Raw genomic sequence first — 12,256 nt, forward strand, 5'->3', positions numbered from 1 at the left:
CTGGTTCAAGGCAAATGCAATACTGAAGCCTGGTAAGAGTGGGGACCATTATCCAGGTATTTTAAAAGCTTTGACTCTCCTGCTGCCTTCATCCCCGTTTTGCAGATAGTCTTGGTACGTCACCTTGAACCAGCACCTCACCTCTCTGCCCACTGATGTCATAAAGCACATTGTTAAACCTTTTTGAGTTATACCATCTCTATGCTGCAACAGTAGTACCAGCACACACAGGCTGACACAACTGGTTTCCTGACACCTTCTGTAAGCCTGTAACATGTGAACACATTCCTGTTGTATACTGTTAGCATTCATGCTGTGGTGCATCACAGAACGGTTTAGGTTGAAAGGGACCTTTAGAGCCCATCTAGTCCAACCCCCTGCAGTGAGCAGGGACATCTTCAACCAGATCAGGTGCTCAGAGCCCCGTCCAGCCTGACCTTGAATGTTTCCAGGGTTGGGGCATCTCCCACCTCTCTGGGCAACTTGTGCCAGTGTTTCATCACCCTCATAGTAAAAAATTTTTCCTTACATGCAGTGTAAATCTATCCTCCTTTAGTTTAAAACCATCACCCCTTGGCCTGTCACAACAGGCCTTGCTAAAGAGGTCGCCCCCACCCTTCCTACAGCCCCCCTTTAAGCCCTGGGAGGCCGCAATAAGGTCCCCCCGCAGCCTTCTCTTCCCCAGCTGCACAGCCCCAGCTCTCCCAGCCCGGCCTCGCAGCAGGGGGGCTCCAGCCCCTGGAGCATTTCTGTGCCCCCTCTGGCCCCGCTCCCACAGCCCCGTGTCTGTCCCGTGCTGAGGAGCCCCGAGCTGGAGGCGGCGCTGCGGGGGGGTCTCACGGAGCGGGGCAGAGGGGCAGAATCCTCTCCCTTGCTTACAGCAAATCTTTAAAGGATGGTCAGTGCTTTGATTTCTTTACAACTGTGTCTTCAAATTGCAGAAACAAATGTTACCCTTTACCTCGCCTAGAGTGGGTGCTGCCCAGGGAGCAGCATGTGGACCTGTACTGTGCTCTGGCAGGTGCTGGCTGGGCTGTCATAGGGGCTGGCTGCTCTGTACCCAGGGGACCCGCCATTCTCAGGGCATGCTTCCTCCTCGCCCCACATCCAAGTCCTCAGTGCTGGCACAAGCACTGCTGCGGTGCCCCAAGCTGCAAAGCTGGGCAATCCTATACTTTGCACCTGCATGAGAAGTGTTTGTCTGGGAGGCCTCAGCCCCACACCTACCACACATTCCCCCGTGTCCTCTGAGAAACAAATGGATGCACAGGGCTGAGAGCGCACATGCCGCTATGCATGATATGTCACATGGGTGAGCTCTGTCAGGACAGCCTTCAAGGCAAGGCAGAAGTTGTACTCTGGTAGGTATAGACAGGTGGAGAGCTTAGTCTGTGGGGAATGTGGAAGAATATTCCAATCAAATATCTTCCTGGGACAACACAAACGCCTGGCCCACCCAGTTGTGAGAAACTTGGAGCAGATTGTTGCCTTCCACCCAAGAGAGCGTTCTGAAAGAGGGGCACACTGGCAGTGCTGGCTGGAGGAGGAGATGGAGCTGTTGCAGAAATTGGATAAGCACCACGAGGAGAGCAAGAACATCAATGATCGTGGAACATACTCCATCAAAAACAGCAAAGCAGGTAAGTGATAAAAGGTCTGCGTTAAGAGTCCAGTGAAAATAAGGGAAAAAGACCAGGAATTGAGAGAACGTCTAGAAACAGAAGGAAAACATCTTACAGACATTGGGTCATGTGTGGAGGGAGGACTGAGGTCCCAGTATCAGAGAGCAATTTCTGACTGGCTGACATGAAAAACTGCCCAGTCTGTGAGAAAGTTTTGAAAAGGTTCTTGAAGGGAAGGAAGACACTTCAGTATTGATCGCTGAAGTGGTGGAAGACTACTATTCTTGCCTCTTTGCAAAGTCCACCATGTTGAAAGCGAGCCAGATATGGAAACACCAGTCGGCCCATAGGGCTACTCTTTTGGAACCACCAAAGGAGTGGATGAAGAAGAGGGGGCAATTCCTACTATTCCAGTGGCTGTTTTATCTGGATAGAGGGAAGCTTGTCAGTATTACCCTGGATGATGTGGAAGCCCTGAGGTGCAGGATACCACTAGATGAAGTACACAAGGTGTTCAAGTCTAGATGGGAGTTGCTGGGAACATTCAATGGCCTTGGTGCTTTCAGGACTGTTGGTCAGGCAGACAACCTGGCATTTGAAGCCATGGTCACGGCAAAATAAATCTCGAAAAACATCAAAGAGATGAGTAAGAACTCAGCACCAGGACCAGATGGGTTCAGTTTGAGGGATCTTATGATGATCGATCCCCAGTGTACCCAGTTAATGGAACTCTTCAGCTTACGGCTGGTGTTGGGAATTGTACCTGATGTGGCGAGAGGATGTCGGACTGCACTAATACCAAAATCAGCCTTAGTGGAATGCCAGGTGAACATCAATAATTGGGGGCCTATTACCATCACTTCAACCATTTTAAGGTTGTTTTCAACGACCTTAACTGAAAGGCTAACTAAGGCATGTCCCATTAATACCAGACAAAGGGGATTTATAAGATCAGCTGGGCGTTCCAAAAATTTAAAACTGCTACAGCTTCTGATGCGCAATGCTAAGAGGGACCATCGACCACTGAGGGCAGTCTTTGTCAATCTCGCAAAAGCCCTCAACACCGTGAGCCATTCTCTTATCATTTTGGCTCCCAAACAAAAGGGCATGGATGATCATATTTTCACCCTGATTACCAACTTACATCATAATATTACCACTTGAATTGGCTAGAAGAATGAACAGTCAGATCCCATTGGGATCCCGATTGGTGTAAAACAAGGCGATCCAATGTCCCTGATACTATTTAACTTATCTGTGGACCCTCTCCTGTGTAAGTTAGGAGGAAGGAAGCTGCTTCCAACACGGCTCGAAGGGTATTACAACTATGGCTACACAGGGCTGTAAAACAGGGTAGGTTTGTACACCTTTGGGTACAAACTGTAAATAACTTGAGTGAAGACAGGATCCCAACAAATACCCAGGGCACCAGAGCTGCCTGGTTCAGGTTAGAGTTTGTAAATTTGGGATAGGGAGACTGATATCCTACAGCCAAAACTGCAATCAATGCAGCATATTTGCTGCTTGTCCCACCAACAGCCCTGATCCCCATCTCCTGTTTTCTTAGTGAGTATGGAGATTGTCCTGATTAGTATGGGTAAACAGAATACTCCAAAATAGGTGAACGAGGCAGAGCACAAGGCCGGCTGGGACAGGAACACAGTGACAGGTTTGGCACAGGGGGACTGACATGGCCTGGCAGGTATACAAGGGGAAGGGGTCAGCTGGGAAGGCACAGACTGCACCATCAAGGATGGAACATCTGCACAGAAAGGCACAGTAGGACTGGAACCGCGGCCCTTAGTAGAGAACATCCTCGAAGCTGAGTAGCAGGAAACGGTGCAAGGCACTTGGCAGGTGCAGTTGAGAGAGGACCAGAAGCAGCCGGCCCTCCAGGAAGGTCCTCAGTGTGTAGCGAGCCAGGTGCTGCAAGGAGCGAGGTCTTTGCTCCAGGGAGAAAAGTGACTGGTAGAAACGTGGGTATTTCTACAGAAAGAGAAAAGAGGGGACCAGAGGCAGATAAACCTGAAGATATAACCCTGGGAGCAGAGGTAGAACCAGAGATACCTTTACCTTATTCACTATGGTGCATCCTCGCTACCCCCCAACAATACCACCCCTGTGCCCTGCAAACCTCCACTCAGCCCCAGCCCTGTCCTGCCCCAAATGCCCCTCAGCCCCAAGCCTCCTCTGGCACCATGCTGCGGTAGCCCAGCTGCATGTTCTCCAGCCAGCAGCATACGTTCCCTCACCTGCACAACCTCCGCTGGAACTGCTTCCACCCAGTCATCGGAGACACGCACGTGATCATAGCTGTTCATCAGGGCCTCGATGACACGTGGGCAGGTATGGCAATACCGCAGCACCTGTGCCAGGGAGAAAGCAGATGAACACAGCCTTTGGGCAGGGTCCTGCAAGCCCTACCTTCACCCCTAAAAAGCTGCACACACCCAAAACCAGTCTTCGTAAAGCTAGGGAACTAATGTGCTGTGCTTATGCTGTCCCAGGAGATCAAACCCACTGATGGTGGGAGATGCCAGCACGCCATTCCTGCAAAGAGAGTGGCTGAGCCAACATCCAAGGCACGGTTACATTCAGCAGAACCGAGTTCCCCACAGCTTCTCCTCAGACACAAGGACTAACGTACACAGCTGGGATGCAGATCTCCTTCATCTGCCTCACTGCTGCAAGTAGCTCATAAGCAACCAGCATGCTGCTTTACGCCAGGCTTCTTTCCTCACATTTTTCTAGTTAGAGCATGAACCATTCTGAGGCAAGGACTGGCACCCATTTTGTGCGCAGCAAGAATAAGGCGTACCATGCCTCTGTTGAGGCCTACGCAGAGGGTCTCAGGGATATATCGTGCCTGTTTGGCATGGGGCTGCAGAGACATCCTGCATCTGTGCTGTGTGCAGTGGATGTCCTAAGTAGTACTGTGCCCATGTTAGCTGCTACACAGAGCCCCAGGAAGACATACATATTTTGTGTGACACATCTCTGGTGTGCACCATACCCACGTTTGAACACCATGCTGCTGTGTATTTTACACCACCAACGCGGCCTTTGAAGCACACCCCACCCATGCATAGCTGCACAGAGGCAGACTCCCCCCGCCCCCCGGCTCTTGGCTCCCACTCCCTATGGCCCAGGCCAGCAGTAGCTGTCAGAGTCTATTCCGGCTGTACGAGTGATCCTCATTATCTGGCGTTAATAGGAGATTAATTAGTGTTAATTGTTGATTTTCCTGTATTTTCCCAAAGGGGAGAGCAATCTGCTGATCTCCGGGCTGGGTAATTATTGCACTGCTCAGGAATTAAGACAGGAAATTAACCCCTTGTTTGCTGTTGTCTTGCAGAGACAGTATGAGCTGGAGGGTATGCCCCAAAGAGGAAACACATCCCCCGAGAAGAAAAGGGCCAACACTTTCTGTGGCAAGTGATTATGGAAACTGGGTAAATACTGTCCACAAAAGCTTAGCAGACAGAAGCAGGAGAGTCCTAGAGGAGAACATAACCCAGGAGAAAACTTCAGGGAATCCCTTACTAGTAATGCCAGTTCTCCCTCCCCCAGCCCCTGGGAAGAGATAGGCAGGAGAGCAGGCAGGCTGGCACAGAATAAGCCCTGCTGTGACTGAAACATCCTTGCTCTCACTGAGGCCCTGATGTTCACAGCCTCCCCTTCCCACCATGCTCCGGGCACAGCTGTGAGCCCCACACCTTGAGGAGGGAGCCTGGCCAGATGCGGATGGCACCATAGTTGAGCAGGGCTCGCACCACAAGCTCTGGGTGGTGCTCTAGTTTGTAGGCAGTTGCTTGCAGGATATTGTGCAGTGCTGTGTTGCCGCTGTAGTTCATGACATTGACATTGGCACCCCGAGCCAGCAGTAACTCTGCTACTTGAGCATTAGCATTCTTGCAGGCCAGGTGCAGTGGGTGCTGGCGGTCTCTATCTGCAGCATTGATGCTAGCACCACTCTCTACCAGCAGCTGGCAGACCCGATAGTAGCGGTCCATGTCCAGGGGTTGATGGGGCTGAGCACAGGCAGCATTCAGTGGCGTCTGCCCCTCCTCATTCTTTGCCTCCAGCTCTGCCCCATAGCGCAGAAGCAGCTGGACGTGGTCTGTTAGGCCATGCCGTGCTGCTACATGCAGTGCTGTGTCATCTTCCTCCTCTGTCCGACTGTTCACGCTGGCGCCATGCTGCAGCAGTTGGTGGACACACCTACGCGGGCCAAGATGACACAGTGACAGGCTCTCCTCTCCACCTCCTATCCTACCTCCCACCTCCCCCCTCAACCCCCCATGTCTGTACCATCCCACAGCTTTCACTTTTCCCAAGAGTCCAAAAACCCCAGCTACTCATGCCCTGGAGGAGTGGTTTTAAGCCAGGATGACCGGTGAGCAGAGATACTGTCATCCCAGTTCTAGCTAACTCTCCATAGAACTTTAGCAAGTGTCGTCACACCCAGAGTCTGCTCCCACACAGCCAGAGAGGCCTGTCTGCACAGCACATGCGCCGAGCTTCACATAGTGAACCATTGGTTCTGCATTGCTGGTGGGCAGCAAGACAGAGGCGCCAAGCTCTGCTGCATCAGCTGAGGACTGAGCCTGAAGTCACCTTCAACTTCAGTTGAAGTTCAACTTCAGAGGTTGTCCTGGTCCAGGAACAGGCAGTAAGGCCACCCCATTCAGCAGCTATTGCTGCAACCACCAGCCCACCTGCAGGGATGAGTAGGGACCCTTTCTACACAGGGTGAGGCTTGAGGGGGAGGAAGGCCCACTGTGCCCCCTGGGTGGAACTCACTCAATGGAGTCCGGGCTCTTGCAGAGATGCAGGGGCTTGTAGCCATCCTCAGAGACAGCCTCGGGGTCAGCACCAAAGCCGAGCAGCAGGCGCACGCAATCTGTCTTGGCTGCTGCACAAGCCTCATGCAGGGCAGTCTTACCCCCTGGTGCAAAGTTCACGGCAGCACCCCTGAGCAGCAGGAGCCGCAGGCAGTCCGTGTAGCCCCGGCTGGCTGTGATGTGCAGTGGCGTGGTGAGCTCCTGCTCATAGCTCAGAGACCACAGTCCTGCAGGGAAAAAGAGGTCAGGGACCCACGTCCAGCCACAGTGCATAAAAGCACTGGGCCCAGACCTGCCTTTTCCCCCAGGGTACCTGATGTACATCCCCTCTTGAGTGACTCCAGTTTCCCCTCAAGGGACTGCCTCTTGCTGCCAGTCCCTGCTCTGCAAGGTCCCTTTGGACCCTTGGTCCCTTTGGCCTGCCAAAGGCAAAGATCTGGGGATGACTTAGACTCCACAGCCTTGCTGACAGGGAGCTCAAAGGAGCAGGAGCCTTGGGGCAGGCGCTGTTCCCAGGTGTGCTTTTCACCTGCAGCTCAGTCATGCAGCACAGGGTTTCTGTTGACAGGAGAATGTTAGGTGAAGGGCCTAGGGGCACAGGCAGGGATGAAAGCTGCAAGGTGGCTGGGAAGAACATCATGTATGAAGCACCTCAGTAAAACAAAGAGGTGCTGGAGCAAGCTTCCACACACACAGGAGACTCAGACAAGCCCTGAGCATGGTGCAGACAAGTAAGCTTCAGCAGCGATGGACATCTAGGGCCTAGGAGAGAGCAAGAGGCTGACACCTGCCAACTCTCAAAGATGCTGACCCAGCTGGAACCATTGCTGAGCTGGTATGATCAGCTGGCAAACAGCCTGCAGCTGTTACAGGAAAAAGGCTCCTTAAATCATGCTTCTTGCTGCCCTTCCAGGCTGGTCTGGAGGATCATGTCCCAGACTGTCTGACACGTTCAACACTACATCCCTCTCACCTCTGTCTCACAGAAGCAGCATGTGGTCAACTATGTTTCCCAGGGCCAGGTTCACACTGAACCACCCTGAGGACCTAACGCAGGCCTGTGACAATTCCTTACCCAGCACAACCCACAGAGAGAACCAGCAGCCCAGCACAGGCCGCACACAGACAGAACAGGCAGACAGAGCCAGGCTACAGGGCTGGTCACAGGAGGAGCACAACCTGGAGTTTTAATCTCTTTTGCCCCATGCGGGGACCCAGCCCATTTCCAAGCACTTGCACAAACCCCTGCTAGAAGGGCCAGGTACCCTGGATGCACCTCGCACTCCCAGACACATGCACACTCTCCCACAAAGAGCACAGGGCAACCCAACCACATCCCAGTGCTCCCAGTCCCATTCCCACTCCTCCTCAAAAAGCACCCATGACACACAATGCCAGGTATAGTAACGCCCTGCAGCATAAGCAAAAGGCTCCGAGCCCCTGTTTGGCTGGGCCGCACTGCCTGCCCACTTCCCCCCTGCGTACTCAGCCAGCGGAAGTTGAAGCGGTAGTTCTTCCACTCTTCCAGGTCACTGGTGTCAAACACAGCATTGGGACTCAGGTTGTTCTGAGGGTTGCTGAGGATCTCGGCCACAATCCCCTGATCCCCAGTCAGCAGGGCCTGCCAGTAGACCTGGGCAGGGCCATCCACCTTCCGTGTGCAAATGGGCTCCTGACTCTTGTCTCCTCTGCCCGTGATGCTACCCATGATGCAGTCCCCAGACCCTCTGCAGAAACCAGGGCAGGACCTGCTGCTGCCTCTCCAGCCGGGCTCTGATCCTGTGGGTACAGCCCCACTAGTGCCCTGTCCTCTGGCTGACAGGCTGCCTGTCTGTCCTAGGGCACTCTGCAGGGAAGGAGGACATGTCACATCACTGCTTGGCCCAGGCTGGGTACAGCTCAGGTCTCAGCTGTTCTATTCTGGGAAACCTTGTGACCAAACGTTTGGGCCAAGAGGCCAACAAGGACACTCTTCTCAGGCAGCAGTATCTCTGCAGTCACTGGCTGTGAAGGGAAAGCCCCCAGGCAGAGCAGGGTAGCAGAGTAGCCTGCACGGTAGAAATGGAGACAGGGCATCACTAAGAAAACAGAGAGGGAAGTAGTCTCATGCCCAACTAGCCTGCTGTCACCCAGCTGCTGCCCAGGCCACAACCGCACAAAGGAGAGGCAGAAACCAGCACAAGAATGGAAAACGGTGCATTACAAGTGAAACAAAAAACTTGGAAGGTAATTATCCTTTAGACCCCTTCCTACTTTCCTTGAAATTCAGCCTTGAAATTCAGAACTCCTGCATCCTGGTTTTAGTACTCCCTTTCCCATCCTCTGACAGTCCCCTCACTTGGAGTTCCTCACTGCTGTCCTTTCGCCTGAGATGTCTGTCTTTTTCCTGTCCTCACTTAGTTGTATAAACCCACCCTGCCCCTACTTTGCTTACAGAACAGCACACTTTGCCAGCATTGTGTGCATTTTGTTCAGACTGCACGTTCTAAAGAACACATCACACTGCATGGAAAACTAGTAGCGTTTAATTTTGTGTCATGGAACTGTTCAGATCATGCAGTTAAAAACAGATTAAGTGACCCCAGCAGACCACCAGGCAACAATTACCTGGGGTCCAGAGAAGAGTGTAGGATAGGGAACTTTACCCTTCCCAGTAATGAAAAAAAAATGACCAAGTTCTATAGTGGCAGTCCCCAGCATCCTCTGTCTGTGCAGACTTCACCAACTTGGCTAGCTACACTGTAGTGCATGAAAGGGCAAAAAGAGGGAAGCACCGGGCAGACTCTCTCACCTGGTGGGATCCTCTATTTCCTCAAAGATACAAGCAGTTACCCTACGAGAGCCTGACATTCCCAATCACAAAAACATTGCCAGGCAGGCAAAAGGCTGTGTGAGTTAGTGCCAGTATCATCATACAATTTACACTTCTGGGCTTCTTAAAATATCAATACAGATGACTTGGGAAAGACCAGGTCACTAGAATCTACTTTTAAGATCACTGACCGGGTAAGCTTTAAGAAACTGTCCCTGCAGGCCAGTAACATACATAACCAAAGCCTTAGGTAGCATGAAGATTTGCTTTGGGTTTTGTTCTATACCCTTATCTGATAAATTTGGCAGTACATTTTTAGCCTGTTCTTGATGAATGATATTGTTTGGTTGGGGTTTTTCACATCTTGAAACTTCACAGATAAGATCAATTTCTGTGTGAAGTTGTTTTACATCAGCTGTCCAGTTTTCTTTGGGGCACAAATCTTTACAAGCAGACTGACTTGCTGTTCAAGCATCTGTCAGTCCAGCATAAGACAGGAGTTAAAATGTGCAATACATACTCTTCTGACAAGTGGTTTCAGTTACACAAAGGCTAATACCTTTGTATTTTTAATCCTAAGTAGACTGTAACAATTCAAAACCTGGGTTGTACAAATCTTGGAACTCTGTAAATGATCTTCATCACCCACAAGTAGCAGCACTTGTATCTGCAAGCCCACCCTATCTGTTTGTCTCTCGCTGGTGAGGATCCCCACAAAACACTCAGTCATGGTCAAGCTTTCTCAGTGTGCTCCATAGCATTGTGCCAGGACACTCAAAAGAACCCGCACCTCTGGGAAAGTGGCCTTCAACCACAGCTCTTCCATTCTGGAACAGGGGGCTTTTGCCACCAACCTTCTGTGGAAAGAGTGGTGCAGTTATGGCCCCTCCACACCTGACACCCCCCATCTTAATTTCTGGGAGTCTGCCTGCACCACACTACTAACAGACGGTGGCAAGGACATGGGCACTTCCAGATTGCTAAGCATATCTCTCCCTTTAACACATCAGCTATGCTGCTTACTGAAAGACTCATAGAAGACAGTGATCAGAAGGTAAGCAAACAGGACCAGAGAGTGTGGAAGCATGTGTGGTAGCCACAAGATGTATCTGGGCAAGATACAGTGAGGAGGAAACACCAAGGATGACCAGCTACCTCCTGTCACTCAGGACAAGCTTGCTTCCACCATCTCTCTGGTAGGCAAGATTTCTGCTCTGCTTGCCCAACCTATCTCACAGAATAGAACAGCTCGCAGGGTGCAAACCCTGCCTGTGAAAGAAAACAAAACAGCAGATGCTTTTGTTCTAGAGCAAACCCCCCTTCCAGCTGATCACCGGTAGTCTCCCACATCAACCCGCCCTGCAGCTTCTCAAAGTCAGTGTTTGGAGCAGGGATCACAATGGCTCTGCTTCACCCCTCGATTTCACCACAGCAGCAGAACAGGTAGATAGAGAGCAATTGTAGTTTAGTTCCCAAGCAGCTGCCTACAAGGCTGAAACACAGCCATGTTTCTTCATCAGGATATGGGCTCAGCTCTGCCCATAATGCACCGCTAAGATCTCTCTGCTGTTCCCAAAGCATGTCACAGCCTCCAGTTTCTAATACACTGAAGTAACAGACCCAGCCAAAGACATAAGGCAGGAAACGCATCCTCATGCCACCTGATGCCTTCTCACCCAAACACTCTCTTCACCTCAGACATACTTCACCTCTATCCCAGCAATCTCTAACAGGACAGTCCTGATGTTGTTCCTTTCCGGCAGCTGTTCCAAGGGCCCTATTCTCACCATTTCCCAGTAGATCTGCCTCTAAGCACCTTCAACAAGCCTGCTACCATTTGTTCTACAGCCCTAGACTCCTCCTTCCTCATCCAAAAGCCTTTCTTCCCAAGTCCATCTTCCACCATACCATCTCCACCACTGGGGGATTCCTCTCAACACTTTTCTCAGGTGCCCTCTTTCTCTGGTCCCATCCTGGGCAATTCCCATACCCCCACGTCCCAGCCCTGCACACCCACCAAATTTCCTGCTAGTCCAGCGCAGCTCATCACCCTTGGTCTCAATGATGAGATTGATGGCTGCGCTCTTGGTGAAGTACTTCCGCACCATCTCCAGGTCCCCAGTGAAGAGCGCATTCTGGACCAGCAGATCCCGGCACTCCAGTGGCTCCAAGCGGCTGTTCTGGCATCCTTGGCCAGCTGGGCTCAGGCTTCGCTCGCTGTGGTGGTACCGGGGCCTTATATGCTGAGTGTACTTCCACTGATCCAGCTGCTCGTCATCCAGCTGCAGCAAGCATCGTGTGGCAGACCTGAAAGGAAAGGTGCAGTCCATCACGGGGGACAAACAGAAGAAGTCTGAACCTTACAGTAAACAAGCTGCTGCAGGCAAGAGCCTCTTATCCAAGGCTATGTCCTTTGCAGGTTGCCCTTGGGTTCCAGCTCCCCAGCATCTGGCTGGATTCAGGCAAAGCCTGACTCACCCAGTATAAATAGTCCTGCCTGGCAACTCCCCTTCACCACCTCCCCTCCCTCCAACAGCTTATTTTCAGCTGCTGGATGCAATCACCAGCACAGACTAGGCACAGGAGAAGGGTAGCAGGAAGCCTTGAAACACTCTGTGTGCTTGCTTGTTTGCTCTGCACTGTGCTCCCACATGGAAGAAACAGAGCAAGGTGGGGACAATCACAGTTGGGCTAGCTAGGGAAAGGCCCACAGCAGACGTGGTGTACCAGAAGCCATAAGTGACTGAGTACAGAGGCCTTCCCCACAAGCAACTCCACAGGGACCAAAAAACCCCTCACAAGCCCCACACACTGCTCTTGGGAAACCAGTATCTTCACTAGGGCAGCAACGTTAGCTGCCTAGACACAGCTGAGCAGGATAAAGGAGGGCATGCAGGCAAAATGTGGGGAAAGCAGCTCGTATGACATGAACCAATTTTCCTGACAATAAGGAAGACAATCTCCCATGCAAACCTCAA

General features: G+C 51.8%; 1 protein-coding gene across 1 annotated transcript; it reads right to left on the reverse strand.

The window, feature by feature from the left end:
• Nucleotides 1-685: 685 nt before the first annotated feature.
• On the reverse strand, nt 686-11,608 carry ASB10 (ankyrin repeat and SOCS box containing 10). The gene is made up of 5 exons (XM_064445303.1): nt 11,296-11,608; nt 6,426-6,693; nt 5,339-5,843; nt 3,875-3,988; nt 686-3,608 (listed from the first exon to the last, which is right to left on the reverse strand). The coding sequence occupies exons 1-5, from the start codon at nt 11,606-11,608 to the stop codon at nt 3,423-3,425; spliced, it is 1,386 nt and encodes a 461-aa protein (XP_064301373.1). The 3' UTR covers nt 686-3,422.
• Between the last annotated feature and the right edge of the window lie 648 nt (nt 11,609-12,256).

This window comes from Phalacrocorax carbo, chromosome 2 (assembly GCF_963921805.1).
Source record: "Phalacrocorax carbo chromosome 2, bPhaCar2.1, whole genome shotgun sequence".
NCBI classification, from domain to species: domain Eukaryota; kingdom Metazoa; phylum Chordata; class Aves; order Suliformes; family Phalacrocoracidae; genus Phalacrocorax; species Phalacrocorax carbo.